We start from the raw sequence: 18,097 nt of genomic DNA, 5'->3' as shown, positions 1-18,097 counted from the left end.
CTTGGGGCCTCAGGCCAGCAGGGGGCCCCAAGACAAATGTTAAACCAAGGCATTGCCTTAAAATGTGAAAATTTTGCAACAAAAGTATAGGAGTAGGTCTTCCTAATGGGGCCCCATCTGACAGCACTTCCTCTCAATGCCCTGCGAAGTGTTGCGTGTATTATTGCTGTGAAAATAATAATGGACGCTGTTTGGAAGGGCCCCAAATGAATGTTTGCCTAGGGCCCCAACAGACCCTAGAAGTGCCCCTGCCTTTCCACACATCATCTTATATACAAGAATAGAGAAGTAGAGTATACCATAAAGACCCTTTGAACCCATGCTAAACTTGTCTCTATCTCACTCACAAACAAAAATAGTGTAAGTCAAAAAAGAAAGAATAAAAAGAAAGAAGAGCAAACAAAGCAAGAAAAAGATGTGGTGAATTTTTTTTGTGAATGTCTTCTTTATACAACCCTCACTCTGAGCTGGGATTCATTGATTTCAACCTCAAGCGTATATACAGGTATGAATCTATATCACATGTACAGTATATAGGCTAGAGTCATACAAACATGGCTACTGTATAAACATTATGTGATGAATTGTGAAATGTCTAAACTGCTATTTGATGTAAAATAGCACAAAGTCAAAATGCTAAATGTTGAAACGGTGAAATCTCATTGTATTTGGAAAATATACAGTATACCTATTTTGCAGAGAGGTAGAGTATAGTTTGTTTTTATAGATGCAGGGAATGACCTTTGTTCACCGACAATGTTTTAGAAGTGCTGAGCCAACACAGTGATCTTCAATTACGAATTGTGTCAGATAATTGCTCAAAAATCACTTTGATTTTGCACTTAAAACCATCTAAAATGGTATAAGATACAAACCTCCACATTCTTGCACCATTGCCAGCCGTGTTATTAAGGATAAGGATAATCTTTATTGATTGCCCAATGGGGGAAATGTGGGTGTTACAACAGCTCCACCCCCCCCCCCCCCCAGTAAAACAGGGAATATAAACAGCATCAATAGCAAAAAAGAAAAAAAGAACAGCTATGAGCCAGTTTACATTAATTAAATAAGGGGGATAAATAATACAAGGCATAAACACTATGTACACTTTCACTGGTGGAAAGACAGGAATTAAAACACACACAGTGTGTAACATTAATGATACAGTACAAAACATTACATTCATGGAATGATAAACCCACCTATTTTTTAAGTGTTTTTTTTTTGTTGCCACAATCCCAATTTTTTTTTTAATTCACAGAGGAAGAGGTGCTATCCTCCTTACTTACTATTACTACTCAGTATCAGTGGCTTCTCCCTGCTAAAATAAAGGACAAAAAAAAAAAAAGAATAGCAAATTCTAAATAGGTATAATTAATAAACACTGACATTCGTCAGTCCTGGCCAACCTATAAGTAGTCCACATGAAAGCAGTTTGATGTCTATCTCAGGTGCTTGTCTGTCTATGCGCTATCTCTTTAACGGGACGGGCGGGGTTGTCAGGACGGGGACACGGAGGAGAGAGAGCAGTCTGCCGCAGCTGGACCAACTCCCGACTGCACGGGAACAGGACAAACCCGGCCTACAGACAAACGTTTCCACTGTTAGTCTTCAGTTCAGGTTTTAAACCCGCCATGAGAGACTACTCAGCTGCACCGAGCAACGGCGGTGCGTGCATGCCATGCTGCCAAGTTTGCGTCTTCGTCTTTACCGCATTTCTCGTCGTGGCGGAGAGGACGGCACGTGAGTTCTACCTGGGACACCTACAGACACTTATTCATACATAGACCCTGCACCCACATAATAAAACCGAGTTTCACTAACATTTGTGTTGGTGATGATGATGTACTAGTTTGTCCTCAGGTGAGATGTGCTATTTGACTTTATTGGCGTGAGCGTGCGTGTGCGCGCGTGCATTACTGACTACGGTTCATGGATGTACGGCTTGTACATTAAGGGCTACAGGAGAGGGAGCGTTTCCTAATGAGTCAGTGTTTCTTAACGTCACGTTGCTCTGTGAGAACATCTATCGTAACCCAACATACAACTACATACAAAGTTGTGCATTTCTCTTCACTTAAAAGCAGCTGTCCGCTCTGTGTTGTCATGAATAAGACAGCCTGACTACACAGTCTGAAATCAGCTCTACTGCGCCTTTTTCCTATTTTTCTGCTCCCCGCATGTTATGAAACAAGTATGCAGCAAAAATGCAGACTCATGCAAGAGGTGAAAAATCCTTTTAACTGCGATATTTTAATTATTATGTATGATGGCCTAATTTAAAATCAAAGCAGAGCCATGTTGTAATATTCAAGCGCGCTCTTTTTCTTGGAGGTGCATGAGTGGACGAGGGGATGGGCGTACCCCAGGACTGGGAGAGAGGGGCCTTCTCTGCCTGGACAGCCCGCCCGTTTTGCAGTTCTAACGGTTCAGATTACAGAGCTGGAGGGATGGAGGCAGAGCTGCAGAGCTGCAGGGCCTCAGACTGCGTGAAATGGAGAGTGGGAGTGAAAGCAGAGGGGGAGAAGAGACATAAGCAGTGTTATTGTTGATAAAACCAGGCTTGTCGGATGGAGTGAAAAGCTGAGGTCATAAGGAATGTGTGATGAAAAGTGTGGATACTCAAAAGATTACACACTTCTGGTCATCTGCTACTATTGGTCTTGATGTAAACAAAACAGCATATTATGCAGTATCATGGAAACGCTGCCTGTTTGCCCTTTGCTATTCCAGGACATGTAACTTGTAACAGGCTATGGGGCTTATTTTATTCACATAAGTATTTATTGATGATGGTGGTGTTTCCCCAACTTAACTTTACTTCCCATGGTGTAGAAAAAGTCTAAAAAGATTTATAATGTAGCACAACTGATGAAAATGTCAGGTTTATAACACGTACGTGTTAAGATACTTGTTCTTAAAGTATCAAAAGTACATAATAACTATACCGCAGAAAAGCTCTGTTCATGTTTATTATATATTTTTAGTCTAATTAAGTTTGACTATTTTAATGAAGCATTAACATTTCAAAAAGTGTTACTGGATATAGTGAAAGTATTTAATTGTCAGTGTATTCTGTTAATATGTCTTATGTTTTGAGATATACTACATTTTGTGTGCATGATTTTAAACAGCTCTGTGACCACTTTCACTACCCAAAAAATATGCACAAACTGAAACAGTTCCTTAGACATTTTATTGTATAGTGAAGTCAGTTTTATAAACAACTTGATTAAATATGTGACTTATTTCAGCACCATAGTTACCTGTCCATGTGTTTTTGAAAACATACAGTTGTTCATTAGCAACACAAATAACTCTCAACTGACATCTAACATTCTACATGATTATAAGTGTGTATGTGTCTGTTTATACATCTATTTTCCATGAATCCACAGTGATCTACTGCTTTGTGTACTATCTGTGGGTGGGTCACAACTACTGCTATGCTCATCTTTCCGGCTTCACTGCACTGTTCCTGCTGCCAGGTGAGAGAAACTATAGAAACAGTCTTAAAGACACATACTGTATATAAGAGGACAGATTGACATCTGTGGTTCTTATTGTGTGTGTTTCACAGGTTGGGGTCCTCAGTGGCTCAGTTATTTGTGGTACCTGTCAGATGGGCGCATCCGCAGGAAGTCTCTCACCTGGACACACATACTACACCTTGGTATCTTCAAAAGGTGAGACAACTTTATCTATGATAGAAATATGAAACGGGTAGTAAAAGGGGAGTTTTAAAATTTACAGTAGGCTACATGGTGACCATTTTCCTCTGACGTAATGCTTTGTGTCTTTTTTTGTGTCTTCAGCTCTAAGTAGTATGAACATGGGAAATTTGAAAATCCTCTTTTCCGCAGTTATAAATTGATCAGCAACAGAAAAACATACAATGATGATAATCAATAACATGTTTGAGCTGTATTTCAGGTTAAAAAAAACCCCATCAAGTAACCCATTAGCCACCGTTATACAGCAACATTTGTAAGCATTCACCACACTTCCTAGCTATTATAGCTAGGAAGTGCTTAATTGCTTTAATTGGTTGAAGATCAATAATGTCCAGACAGTAATAACAATAATGGTTGAGTTGGCGATAATAACAAGTCTTTTAAAGTAGAAATTGGTTCATGTATAATGAAGTTTATTTCAGATAGTTGAGATAATGATTCTAATAGCGTACTCTACCTCTCTGGTGCTCTCCATCTCCATCCCTCACAGGCTGTGGGAGTGCATGCGTCTGCCAGATGAAGATTTGTATGGGGAGATCATGCAGCAGGCTGATGTATCCGCCTTGCGTCTGTTTGAAGCCTTAGTGGTCACCCTGCCTCAGACTCTTCTGCAAACCTATGTACTCATCTGTACTGACATAGGAATCAAGTCTCCAGGTACGGAGAAGCTAAATATGGAACACAGAGCATATGAATGTTAGAGCCATGAGGCCAGATATAGCTATATATAGATATAGTTTATCAGAAAGATAAATAATATAGAGGCCTTTAAGGCTCATGTGGCTCTCATCAGCTTTGTCACTCCCTGAAGCTTGCATGTACTGAGGGGTGTCTTCACTGAACATGTCTCTTTTTGTTAGGGCGCAAGTATCTTGTGTTTATTTTAAACATGATAACAAACGTACGTTTAAAGATAGGGCGTTTATTTAAATGAACAATTATTTACTGTATTTGATAAAAAGTGTAAGAAGTGTTAGAATTACATAACTCAATAGTGCATCTTTGCACTTTGTTTTGCTCTTTTTTCTGTTTATTATGACCACTGTTTTGACGTCATTTTCAAACAGAGCGGGAGCTTGTTTTTTAACCCAGTGCACACCACCAAAGGGCAGACTTACCTGAGCCACTAGCTGTGATAAAGACTTTGATTATTTAATAATTTTATATGCAGATATTTGCCTTATCTTTTTTCATGAATTGTCAGTTTTCTAAAAAAAAGTTCTCCAGATCTGTGTTAAGAAGTATTTTGGCACACCAGTAAGCAATCAACTTATTTATTGTGTTCCAGTGTTGCCTTGCGTAACCTAATTATTATTTTAAAAAATATATATAGCAGTGCAGTGTGTCAAGGTGTTGACATGGCTGTCCGTCTCTTCTCTCTGTAGCCTCAGTGTGTTTTGTAGTGTGTTTGTTATCTCTGGCCTGGGCCTTGGTCCTCTATGCCAGAGCCTGTTCACTCATCAGACCAGGACATCTACAAATGACTCCCGCTGCCATCCTCTGTCGACTGCTGTGGAGGGTGGGCATGATTTCTCACTATTCAAAGCTTGCACTATCAATATAACACTTTTAATGATACAACTTAAATGTTTAATATTTCATAAATACCCGTAGTTGTTTTGGCTTTTCTTCATGTTACATTTGTCTTTTGTCTTTTCACAGATTGGTATGTTGGGATCTCGATTTGCTGTTCTCATGCTCTTCACACGAATCTTCAAACAATGGATTCTGGGAGTCATGGGTGAGACTAAATATCAAGGTTTTATCTCTAACTTTATATTTTTTTTCATGGATGGAGAGTTTTATGAAGGTAAATAAATGTTATAATTTCTTTGTCAGTAAGCTGTCATGGTCCTCCACTATGGTTATTTATGGTGACCAAGTTTGTTTGAGATAGTTTTGACGAAACTTGTGATATATTAATGGCTGTAGTTTTACTTTGTGGTATTTTATTGTGTCAGGTGTGCACTGGCTTGGAGCAACTTTCTGGATGGTATCTCAGCAGACTGACATCATACGCTCAACAAATCGATGGAGAATCTTTAACTTGGTCCTGGGAGCTGTTCACATCTTTCTTTTCCTGAATGTGAAGTATGGTCAATCCAGATACCGCATGGCAGGATTCTACCTGGTAAGTGTGTCTCTGTGGTCAGTTTATTCCTGTCAGGCAGAAGTCACACACAAATAAATGAATAATGTACTGAATACAAGAACAACTTGTAATGAGATTAAAGATACACAGTCTGATAAATAAGTCATTTTGACAACCAGTCCCATCTGCAACTTTTTTCTGTACCAAAAATGTTTTACCTGTGCAAGTCAAATAGACATGATTTAATGATGATTAAAAAAGGAGTGTTTGTTTGTTTTGTGTAATGTATTTACATTTCTTAAAGGGAACGATTGAATCAGGCTCATGCATCCTGATAACTCATAGCTCAGAAGGTCTTACCCTGTCGTAATGTCTACTCATGTAGTATTGTAATGAGCTTTCAATTTAAGTTTCTGACAAAAGGTTAAGGTTAACATTTAACAGTTCAATGTTAGATTTATTGTAAGTGTCAGACAAAGAGAACATCACGATTCTTTTCATTCCTTTTCAGGCCATGTTCTTAGAAAACGCGTTTCTTCTTCTGGCGTCTTCTTGGTTGTTCACCATGGTGTCCTGGGATACCGTGGGGATCCCAGCTGCAGTGTTCTGTAGCTTCCTCATTGGTGAGGAACACAACGTCACGTTGCGTAAAGCTAAAATGCTAATATTAGCATGCTGACATGCTCTCTCCGATATTGCTAGCATGCTGATGTGGAAAAGGTTTAGTTCAGCAAAAGGCAACACAGTAGTCTCGAAGCTAATTATTGGTTATTCTCACTATATATAGATGCAGATATTTCGCTCATAATGTGGCTGTGGCTGATGGAGATGTCAGTAGTTAATCAGGTTCCATGTTTACCCGTTTCTTTCTCTTTTATGTCCAGGTTTGATAGCGTTGGTGCTGTACTATCGTTTCCTCCACCCAAAGTCTTTTGAGATTTTTCAAAGTATTCGCCATAGGGGAATAGGTGGAGCATGCATGGAGCGTGGATCGACACTGTCATTGGAGGAAAAAGTCACACCCTCTTTCCATCGCCATGCAACACTGTCTGGTTTGTTATCTATCTATCTATCTATCTATCTATCTATCTATCTATCTATCTATCTATCTATCTATCTATCTATCTATCTATCTATCTATCTATCTATCTATCCATCCATCCATCCATCCATCCATCCATCCATCCATCCATCCATCCATCCATCCATCCATCCATCCATCCATCCATCCATCCATCCATCCATCCATCCAAAATGAACCTTGGTGTTTATCCCTTAGGGGGCGGGACCTTAATGGATCTCCCTATCCAATGGGAGGGCTGGAAACATCACCACTGGCTGCTGATTCGTTTGGCCCTGAAGACGGGGAACGTAGCTAACATCTGGTCTGCCTATGGTGAAGGGGGTCTGGCAGGACTGATGGGTCTTTCGGAAGAAATCCACTCCCCTGATGAAGTTCATTTCCCTCAGGTTTATTGTGTTCCTTTTTGCCATGTATTTTTATAAGGTGACATTTAATGTTTCTAAGTGTTATGTGTGATGTGACTTGTCAGATTCCACCAGTTCAACCACCTGCTCCTCAAGTCTTACAACCAGCTCAACCAGTTCCACCACAGGTGACCCAGGCTCCACAGGTAAGAACCTTTTTCTTTTTTTTTTAAATAAACCCTTAATTTACTGATTTAATTGAAGTAAAGTTCATTGTGCTCAAAACCACTAATTGTAGGACTTTAAAATGGAGACAAATGAGTCAGCACACACATAATCTGCATTTTCTTTCATAATAACTAATAATAAAAATCGACACAGCGACTTCAAGATCTTTATTGGAGTATACTCAGCCATCAGGATATCAACGTAAAGGCAATGTATGTACAGTATACTGAATACTGAGTTTGTCTGTCTTCGGTCTGAGTCTCAGACTCTCTCTGTCTCCAGGTAAAAGAGGTGATCAAGCCTCCACAGCCAGCTCCCAGCACTGTAGTAGCTCGACCAGTGAGAAGAGCTCCGCCCACAACAATCCAGGACATGAGGAAGTTTCCAGAGATCATCCCGTTCCAGGAGGTCATTCCTGAAGAGAGCGCCGAAGACGAGTCTAGCGCTTCACTATCAGCTCCACTGTCAGCTCCACTGTCAGCTCCACTGTCAGCTTCAGTGTCAGCTTCAGTGTCAGCTCCACTTTCAGCTCCACTGTCAGAGGAAAAAGGTTCAATGTCCTAATAATCACTAAATCCTGTTAGAGCATATGCTCAAACATTTAGCACACAAAGACACAAAACATACTGCAAGACTGAAGTTTGAAAGCTTTGAGTTTGGCCTTTTGGTTTTTTGTAGTCAGAAGTATTTTCATTTAGTTGAGAAGGTGTTACATTAAGAATTGCTGCTGGACATAAGATAGAAGCTTCAGGCTCTTTAATTTGTTTTATAGTATATATATTTAATAGTTTTCCTGAGAGAAATATCTCATTTTGAGTTGCTTATCATCTCACTGTGTTTCCAAGCTTATGTTTGGTCCTACTTTACATTAAGCCTTTTCTTTAATAAAAAAAATGTTTACTCTGGCAGTGAGAGTGAGCAAAACCAGAACATTGACCTGAAAGAAGTGCAAATGTCTGTGAAGCTGAGCAGAACTGCAGTCAGGTGATATTTCTCTGTGGGATTTTTATTAACCTTTCACATACAAGAAGTCATGTGAATGTTTGGCAAACTGGATGGATATGATATGGTCTTATTGGAGGTGTATGAAAACAGCAGCAAATCTCCAGCATGCATGAAGAATATCTATAATTTTGACGAGTGAAACCAACTCAATGGCTTGTTGGTTAGGACAGAGTTCCACTCCAATGTTTTTCCTAATTTGTTGTTTAAGCTCACTTGCTTGGTAAGACTAAACATTTTAAACCCTCATTTAAACTAACACAAGTAAATGATTATTTTTTAAATCCTTTTACAATAGTCCAACGTTTTTATAATGTCATACATTCTTCCTCATCCTAGAAATGGACCAACATTCAAGACAAGACCTTGTAGGAACACGTTTTAATACAATTTTATGTATTCAAAGGTGATGAGGATTTTCAGAGTGCTGTTTATGGCTCGCCAACGCCTTCATCACCATGCCCTGGGAGCCTCCGTCATATCGACAGCCAGGCTGCGACGCTGACCGAAGCCTCGTCCTCCGTGTGCTCTCTGGACATCAAGACCCCCGGCTGGTCACCAGAGCGGCGATCCCCTCTCCTGCTTGTTTCCCCTGAGAAGAAACCACCAATCCCCGGGGAGTCCAGCACCACTCTGTACTTCAGCGCGGAAGCACAATCTCCCTCAAGCGGGAGCTATCTTGGCTGGGGCTCTGAGTTGTCACCCATCTCCACCTACAGAAGTCCCTACCGCATCAGGGAGGCTCGTTTTGTCACCTCCACCCCTCGACAGGAGCCCCGACCTGAAAGTCCAGGCCTGGCCCCTGTGGTCATCATTCCTGCCACACCTGGTACAACACCAGGCCCCACTCCAGGAGGATCCCCTAGTGCGTCTACACCTGTGGCTTCGACGCCCGCAGCTTCTGCATCTGCTGCTTCTACACCTGCAGCTTCGACTCCCGGGGCTTTGACTCCTGGAGGTACCACTCCGGGAGCTACGACCCCCAGCACTCCCATAGTTCCACTCACTCCGGTCATCTCCCACGCTCGCAAACAGATGGTGCAGTTTGTGGGCAGCAGAGAGAGGATGGTGTAAGAAGGTTGGGGAAGGTGAAAGGAACAACAGGGTGGGGAATTGAGTCTTTTAAGTTGTTTAGTTAAGGATATATCTCAAGTCCAATATCTACTTATTTGAAGAAGGCTTGGTGGGAAACTAGGCCGCATTTCTGCCAAGCATAAGTCAGAATTAGAGGATATATAGTGTATATCATTATTTATGTTTTCTCAGCTGTTCATTTAACAAACCACGGGAATATACAGAAAGCACAGTGGCAAACCACCATGACAGTAAGTTGTGCTCAGTTCTTTAAATTGATAGTTGTCACCCTGCTTTACATACCAGTTAACATATTAGTCATTCTTTTGTGATCTGAAGTCAGTGAACATTCTTGTTGCTGATTAGGCAGTCAGGGTGAAAAATGAATTTCCTGTGTGCAGTAACTTTTTTTTAAGTCCTTAAAACTAAGATGATGTATAATTACACTTCGAAATTGTAAACTTTCAAAGGAGACAACAGACAGATTTAAAGTCAGCTTAATCAGAAAGTGAATTAAACATTAAGAAAACAAAAGCCTAAGTATCCATGTGAATCAAAGGAATAATCTGAAAGACGTGGGAGAAGGGTTATTTTTTAAGAAAAGCAGTCAACTGTACTTGTTTACAATACTCTTACATGCTGTCTGCAGGCAGCTGAGCAAAAGCTCCTCTAACATCCCTCTCCTATGCCTTTACCAAAACTGGTGGGATCAGAGTTACACAATGGGACTAACAAGCGTTTGAAGTACATACAGTATATGACACATAAAACCTTCAGTGTCATGGATATCATTCAGTATCACTTACTTGAAATGATGTTGAATATTGTTGAGTTTTCAGGGAGATGCTCCTTCATCAATCTGTCAGGTTCTTATGTGTGAGTACAACAGTACATGGTCTGTGTTAACACACTTGACTGACACACAAACAGAAACTAATTTCTTATTTACCACTTGTAGTCAAATCTATCCATTAATGTGATTGTCTTGATCTCATGACACTATTGGAAAAGCAAGCAACACAGAGTTTAGAGAACGAAAAAGATCAAATGGAAAACTTTCCTTTGCTACTATCAGTCAGTCAACATTTGAGCACAGAAACATAACAACTCAATCGATTTATAGCCACTGGAGCCACCTGTAGCATGACATTATTGTGAATACGCAAATAGAGAAATATGAACAATGAAAGTGTAAATGGGCAATATAGAATAATAAAAACCATGATGTATTTTCTTTATAATATGTATTTCATTTCTTTAATATTTGTTTTTTAGCTATTCTTTAATTACTTTATTTTATCGAAAAAGCCTCATATATAATTTTTGTTTATGACCCAAAGAAATAAATGTCCTAAGAAACAGAGGACGCTAGGGTTTGTCACTTTTGTGACAATTATTTATTTACTCATAGTTTTATCTCTTTAAAATAGTATTTAATCGTTATAAACATGTCCTACAATCACCCCCCCCCCCCCCACTGAAATAAATTGTTTATCGTTTAGTATTCTACCTCAATTCCTAATTATAAGTTGGTAAAATGTCTTACTGCTTGTTTGCTACCCTGTTGACCTATATTAATATGATGACTGACATCAAATGTGTCATGAAATGTAACATGGTCCTTGTGTTAACTGTGTGGCTGAGGCAGGCTGCGTTTTTTAAATGGGACTACGTTCCTTCTGTAGAGGAAAATGTTTTCTTCCGCTCATTTAGATTTTGTTGGATTTAAAGAAACAACCCCCGAATGCAGACAATCCACTGTAGTGAACATATATTTGCTTATATATATATACTCAATTTAAAATGGCAAGTTTCCAGATTATTTTTCATGACAAAACTATCACTAGCAAGATCATGATAGCATTTAAACTAGCTGTGAGAACTGCAGTCTTACATGAAGAATTACTTCTTGATAAGCCATCAGCTACACCTTCTATCTTCCATGTGAGTAACTGGTTCTATAATCTCTCAGTATCACAGTGCAAACATGTAGCTGTCCTATGTTTGACAGAAAACAGAGAGCCCGTTTCTTGGTTAGTTTGAAATACTTCTGATAAAGTAGCTACAATACAGTGTGACCTCGGGGGCAGAGGTTGAGAAAACAAACATTGTATGAAGGGAACTCTTGGATTTAATGTGCTGCTATGAGTATCATGTTTGTTCAATGCCAGTATCATGTTGTAAATATGGTTGATTTATGTTTCAAACTGATTGTACCCAGATAATGTTTTATGATACCAGTTATTTCTTTCTTTAACACATTCTTTTTTCTTATTTATTTTGCTAACAAAATGTAAGAGATCCCTCTAAATTAACGTCTATTACAGTCAGTTAATGGTATCAGCTCATCTGTTGATAAAACCTGAGAAGAACTAGGAATCACAGTTCTTGTTGGATATAACTACATTGAACTCCATTCGCACAGCTTGCTGTAAGATAAGTGTCACTGCATGTAACTCACACATACATGCAAGAATTGTATCTATTCTTTAGAGAAAGAAAACACTTACTGTAACTACATGCACATATACCATAGTAAACACACATGCTTTATTGTGTGTATGCAAAAGCAATAAGTCAGCTAATGAAATGTATCTTAGTGCACTGATTAAAAATCCATGCTTACGCTATAGACTGCATTGATGCCTTGACTTGATAATCATGAATCAGCGCTTTGCCTTGTAGAGAGACAGCTTCAGTTTGTGTGTGTGTGTGTGTGTGTGCGCGCACTGCTAAAAATTAGAACTATGTGCTTTGCTTTGTGTACAAGATGTGTATGATGGCCTATGATTGTGTTTCTATTTTCACTCATTTTCTATTTTTTACAAATTCGTCTTCATTTATATTTGGTCACATTTTCAGTGTGGAATATGTCAACGGCAACAGTGCAGTGTTTCAGGGTTTTGTGCTGAAGTTTCACATGTGTTATTGACAGAATTAAATCAGTTAGCTGATTGAGTGCAAGGTCACTGAGTGTTGTAGCAGCGTTTTTTTTTTTTTTAATCATTGGCATCAGCTCATCCCTGAGAGGATCTCCACAGAACAGCTGTGTTTGGTGATAGAGAGTTATTTAATGTGCTATTGATGTACAAAAATAAAGAAATAAATCATGATCAAAGCTCTGACTACTGGGTTGTATTTTACTGATTCGCTACAATTAAATCTTCTAATGACCTTTCGAGAGATAGATATACATGACCACAGTGATGATAGTTATGGAAACAATGTACTGTAAGTGTCGTCACAGTACAATGGTCAATCCAGTCTAATGCCAGATTAACTTGCGTGCAAGGCATAAACAAGCATTCCTCCAGCTCTTCTGTACACTGTGTGCTGTATTCCTGAGCTGGTACACTAAATGGCCTGAAGTTTACTGAGTAGTAATCTTGTAAAAGATGTATTAAGAGTTTTGATCAAACTGGCTGAAATGTTTGTGCTTTAAGACACCTTATGATCAGTAGAACCAACATCATCATTAATCACAAATCTTAAAAATCATATAAAGAAATCAATCATAAATGTAAAAATTAGACAACTTTCTTTTTTGTCCCTAAAGATAGAGATTTCTCCGATACAATAAACACCAGCGTTTTCTGTTTCTGATTGATTTGCATAATAGCTCTATACTGAAATAGATATTTTACTTAAAATGAGGATATGTGCATGTGAAACTTGTTTGATAATGATTCGTGTTGGTGTGCTGTGGTTCAAGTATTTTTCCCATGTCATCATTTTGAGAGTCAGATGACAGACTGATTACAGGAAGAGAAAGCAGCCTGACACTCAGCATTGTTCTCTTTGGTCAGTGATTACATTATACCGCTTTAAGGCTGATATAAACCACATGCGACTTTCATCTACATTTCTGTCCATATAGTGTTTTTTAAAAAGTACTCAGCATAACACTTCATCAATGAGAGCATTTATTTATATATCATGTTATTGTATATTCTTCCGCTGATATAACAGACAAAAAGTGAATTCTTAGGCAGACACTGCAATAGACTACATCAACATCCATAGTCACAGTCTGTTGGAGTGTACTGCATGTTTGAGTAGATATGATTGAATATGATGAATGACCATTGTGCATAAGATGCTCTGAGCTATTTGAGAGATATTGTAGCCAACCCAAAAATGAAGCGCTTTAGCCAGCTGATAGCGAATTTTTCAGAATTGGGCCACCCACATGACCTTTTCTTTTGATAGCCTATGGAGAGTTGGATCTCTTCTTCTTCACGTGAGCTGCAGAAATTGAAAATTTGGCTTTTTTTTTTTTTTTGCCCTAGCTGTTTCCTCTTCATGCCAGTAAAGAACAGCACATTTGTGGATTTCTTAAATTGATTGTTCTTTTGTTAATTGTCTTCATGGTTTGTGATTAGCATGTGGGACCAGGGGCTCAAACCCACGTATGCTCGCTTTTCTTTTTGTATAAAGTTTTAACTCCTCTTCTTGGTGTTGTAGATTATTGTAGATAGCCTATCTGAAATGTTCATCTTCAAGAGGAGGAATTGAATTACAAATATCTTTAATAATAATCCAGTCTATTAAAAGTGTGATCTGCTTGCCCTTCAAACTCTGTGAAGACAGTTGAGCAGAGAGGAAAAGAAGGAAAAGTCTGATGAGAGAGAATCATGGCAGGATAAAAAGAATTGGATAGTCAAAGGGCTCAGGCAAAATATGTACTTGTATTAAGTTGTATGTATGGTATGTACTGTATATGTATTCAATTCAATTCAAGTATTCTGAAAGTTGTGGGTGAAGTGGAGACACCCAGCGGTGAGGTTGGAGTAGTGCAGCGCCCCGTCCACTGCACAGCCGTAATATTTACAGTCTATGTACATAACAAACTATTTGTGTTTATTACCCAGTTTTATGCACTGAGATGTTAAATGGTCTATGAGAGGACATCGCTGATGTCCGACACTTGGACAGTTACAGTCCTGAGTGACAGTGAAGAGGGGAGCTGGCTGGCTGCTGGTCACATGACGTTCATTCATGTGACCGGCTCACGTGCTCATGTGAAAGGAATAAAACAGCGGAGGATCGTTTCACAACCACACACTTTGTTTATCACCGACTGACGGTCCGAGAGGGTGAATCTGGAGCTGAAGATTTACTCACAATAACACCAAGAAGCTGTAATGGGTGCTACAGGTAACTACAGTGTTTCCTCAACTATTGTAGCTGATCAGCTGATAGTTACACAATGTTAACAGTGAGGCCATCTCAATGTGTCACACTTTAGACAACAAGCGACTTTTATAGAGAGGACCAAGTGTTTCAAATGAATATTTTAGACAAAGGATACATCGACTGTTAGTAATTTGTTACCGTAGTTCATTTGGTGGTTGTTTTTTTGACCCATTTAAAGCAGTTGATAAGATAACACCTAGAAAGCAGGTGTGGCCTGTTAATCATTAGTGATAAAAGTAAAGTCATATTTAAAGAGCGAAACTAAACTTAGCACCTGGAGTTAATTTTAACATGTAATATAACACTGAACATAGACATGATGTACTGACAGTCATGCACACAGATGATTAACATGGAAAGTGAAAGTATGTGTTTGAGCTGTAGGCAGCCATTCAATCCTCTGTGAAGTGTACAAGAGAGAGAGAGAGAGAGAGAGAGAGAGGTCGAGACTTGATTTATTTAGTTACAAACCTGTCTGCCACAGGATCAGAGCTGGAGAATAAAAAAGATCAAGTGATTTTAAAGAACCCGTGTAATAAACTATAACACAGTCCAGATTCTGCCTGTTTGATTCCGTCAGTGCCAACGAGAAGAATTGGAAAAAAATAATATATATATATATATATATATATATATATATATATATATATATATATATATATATATATTTTGCAACCTGAAGAAATGAGGTTAACCTATTTGTATATAAACTGACAACTTACTACATGCATATTGTTTAGTTTTTAATTTACTGGACTATGTTGTTTAATATAAAAGGGTTTATGTTTGTATGCTTTCAGGCTATTCAAATGGTAAAGTATCTTTGCACTTTCTGAAAGTTTTTGCTAACGGAGTGAAGAGATAAAACATGGACAGGAATGATTAAGTATGTCTTTGTCCTGCCTACTATGCAATGTTTTTTTGTTTTTTTTAAATGCCCATATTTTACTTTTTACATCCACAGCTTGTCTCCGAAGTCTTTTCTTACATGTTCATCTGCTTCTTCTCATGAAGTCTTTGGGGAAGAACTGCTGTCATGTTTCGGTGGTTTCAACTCTGACTCTCAATTCATCTGTATCATAAACCTCCCACATGAAGGGGAAATAAAAACATCACAACACCTAAACCGGCGCGTTTTAACAATCTGTGGTTTAGCTTCAGAAATAAAGTGTCATCAGGCTCATCTTTCCGACGTGCATATAGAACCGCAAAAAAACAGTCAAAGAAAAAGTCGGATCACACAGCCCTCCAGTGAGTAAACGTGTTTGTTTCGCTTGTTGTCAAATATCGATGACAACGCTGTGGAAAGATGACATCTGACAGATGTCTTGAGGGGAGAAGGAGGTGCAGGTCAGCTCTTTCACTTCCCCAAATCATTGTTTCTGCATTTGTTTCACAGTCAGAGTAACTACTTCCTTTAAAAACTTTTAAAAAAAAAACAGCTGCAGCGCTCGCACAAGTGCTGTATCTCCCAGACTAGAACCTTCTTTAAAGTTGTCTTAGAATTAGATCCAGTAGAAAATGTTGTAATAAGTGATTATGGTGTTAAAGAAAGTTGAGCTCTTAAAATAACCTGTATAAAATATCACAAAAAGACTTAAGTGATCAGGGTTTGTCAAAAAGTGCCGCATTATCATTTGAAGGGAACAAATGTCGATTTGAAAAGTGACTGTAGTTTTGTCCTCCTTCACTGTACTTCCTGTTCATGGGGTTTCCCTAACCTCTGTCATGTGATTTCAGACAAGTTTCACTGGAAATTAATAGTTTCACTCGTGTTTTCATAGGTTATCCTCATTTTTTTTTTCTGTGCCAAAAACAGGACATGCCTTAACAGGTTTGCAGATTTTCAGGAGCAAAACAAGACAGGCTGTTTATTGAGAGAGAGGAATCTGACTGGCAGCATGCCAGTGTAATCACAGAGGGTCTATAATGTAATATTATGTCAGGCAACAAACTGAATGAAATATTATACTTTGTAATCCTTCTTGAGCGCACAACATCAGACCCATCTCTGAAGAGTGTAAAGATGCGTGCGGGTCCTGTGAACAATAGCTGCACTGCTATTGACTTTTTTTTTTTTTGTTGTTCTTGACTTGGAGGGTCCTGCATGTCATGAGCACTTCTTTGATATTACTCTGTATATTAAAGGTCTGAAGCCCTCTTTTTGTTTGTGCATCCTCAATATTATTTAGACTTGCTTAACTTAAATGCACACTTGAGCATGCGTGTTCTACGTACAGCGGTAACCAGCGTGATGCGCTCTCGTCTAAACCTCTCAACAACCGTGCTGTCTCAGCCTTTCTCTTAGACCGTCATTTCTTTAGTCGTCTTCACTGATTATTTTTGGATTTCAGTCATGTAACAGTTTGCATATTGTCGTGTTTAAGTTAAGTGTTCTTTATGTAGGTCTTAGTTTGTCTTCTGTCCTCCCTCTTGTTTATTTATATTTTTAAGACCGTACTATAGATTGGCATTGAGAATTAGCTTAAGCTTTAGATGCTGTGACAAGTCACATAGTTTTACATGCTGCATACTTGTCACTGATGTTGGAAAAAACATTTTAAAGAATAATAAACATCTAAAGAGGTGATCTAAAATAAATGTAGTTGTTGGAACAGCTCGCAAAGTAACACTGACACTTTGTTTGTTTTGCAGGCACAATGTGGCGTGCAGCCTTCCTAATACTAGCTGCCAGCTGCTCTGTGAGCCTGGCCAGACCCCACCTCAAACCGCTGTCCAGTGAAATGGTCAACTACATCAACAAGTTCAACACTACCTGGAAGGTGATGTTGTTTTTAACCTTTTCTTTTTTTGTCTGTGCCTTAAGCATCTGTATCTGACTGACTGTCCGTCTTCCCCTGAAGGCTGGTCACAACTTCCATAATGTGGACTACAGTTATGTCCGGAGACTCTGCGGTACAATGCTGAAAGGACCCAAACTGCCAGTTTTGTGAGTGTTAATGCTGTCGTATACATTTAAAGTCTCCTGAAGTTAAAACTGGTGCTCTATACTAACTGGAAAAGTGCATCGAGTGTTTCCACTGGTTTGAGTACACGGTAACGTTTGACTCTAACACTGTTCTGATTTGCAGGGTTCAGTATGCTGGAGACAGGAAGCTGCCTGAACAGTTTGACTCCAGAGAGCAGTGGCCTAACTGTCCCACGCTGAAGGAGATCAGAGACCAGGGCTCCTGTGGATCATGCTGGGTGAGGAGTAACTACACAACAGCTTAGACAAACGTGTCTGTAATTACCTGCATGGATTGATTGATTGATTGGATTCAAGAGAAAGGAAGAAGTGACAGACATATTGTACATGATTGTGGTTGGTAATGTTTAAAAG

At 39.0% G+C, this 18,097-nt stretch overlaps 2 protein-coding genes across 2 annotated transcripts in view; both read left to right on the top strand.

Annotated features, from left to right (window-relative positions):
• ctsba (cathepsin Ba) overlaps nt 1-18,097 on the top strand; it is a 52,408-nt gene that overhangs the window by 31,013 nt on the left and 3,298 nt on the right. Inside the window, exons 2-5 of the mRNA XM_079340107.1 lie at nt 14,664-14,715; nt 17,410-17,537; nt 17,619-17,704; nt 17,847-17,961. Coding sequence (XP_079196233.1) covers nt 14,703-14,715; nt 17,410-17,537; nt 17,619-17,704; nt 17,847-17,961 — 342 coding nt within the window. The 5' untranslated portion in view covers nt 14,664-14,702. The remainder of the gene's footprint in view (nt 1-14,663; nt 14,716-17,409; nt 17,538-17,618; nt 17,705-17,846; nt 17,962-18,097) is intronic.
• xkr5b (XK related 5b) lies at nt 1,506-9,933 on the top strand. Its single transcript, XM_079340170.1, has 13 exons — nt 1,506-1,743; nt 3,399-3,488; nt 3,581-3,686; nt 4,225-4,391; nt 5,120-5,253; nt 5,397-5,475; nt 5,696-5,865; nt 6,338-6,449; nt 6,711-6,878; nt 7,106-7,296; nt 7,380-7,460; nt 7,765-8,032; nt 8,891-9,933. The coding sequence occupies exons 1-13, from the start codon at nt 1,635-1,637 to the stop codon at nt 9,556-9,558; spliced, it is 2,343 nt and encodes a 780-aa protein (XP_079196296.1). The 5' UTR covers nt 1,506-1,634; the 3' UTR covers nt 9,559-9,933.

Source organism: Symphodus melops (genome assembly GCF_947650265.1).
Source record: "Symphodus melops genome assembly, chromosome: 3".
Taxonomy (NCBI): domain Eukaryota; kingdom Metazoa; phylum Chordata; class Actinopteri; order Labriformes; family Labridae; genus Symphodus; species Symphodus melops.
This window is presented reverse-complemented; position numbering and strand designations above follow the sequence as displayed.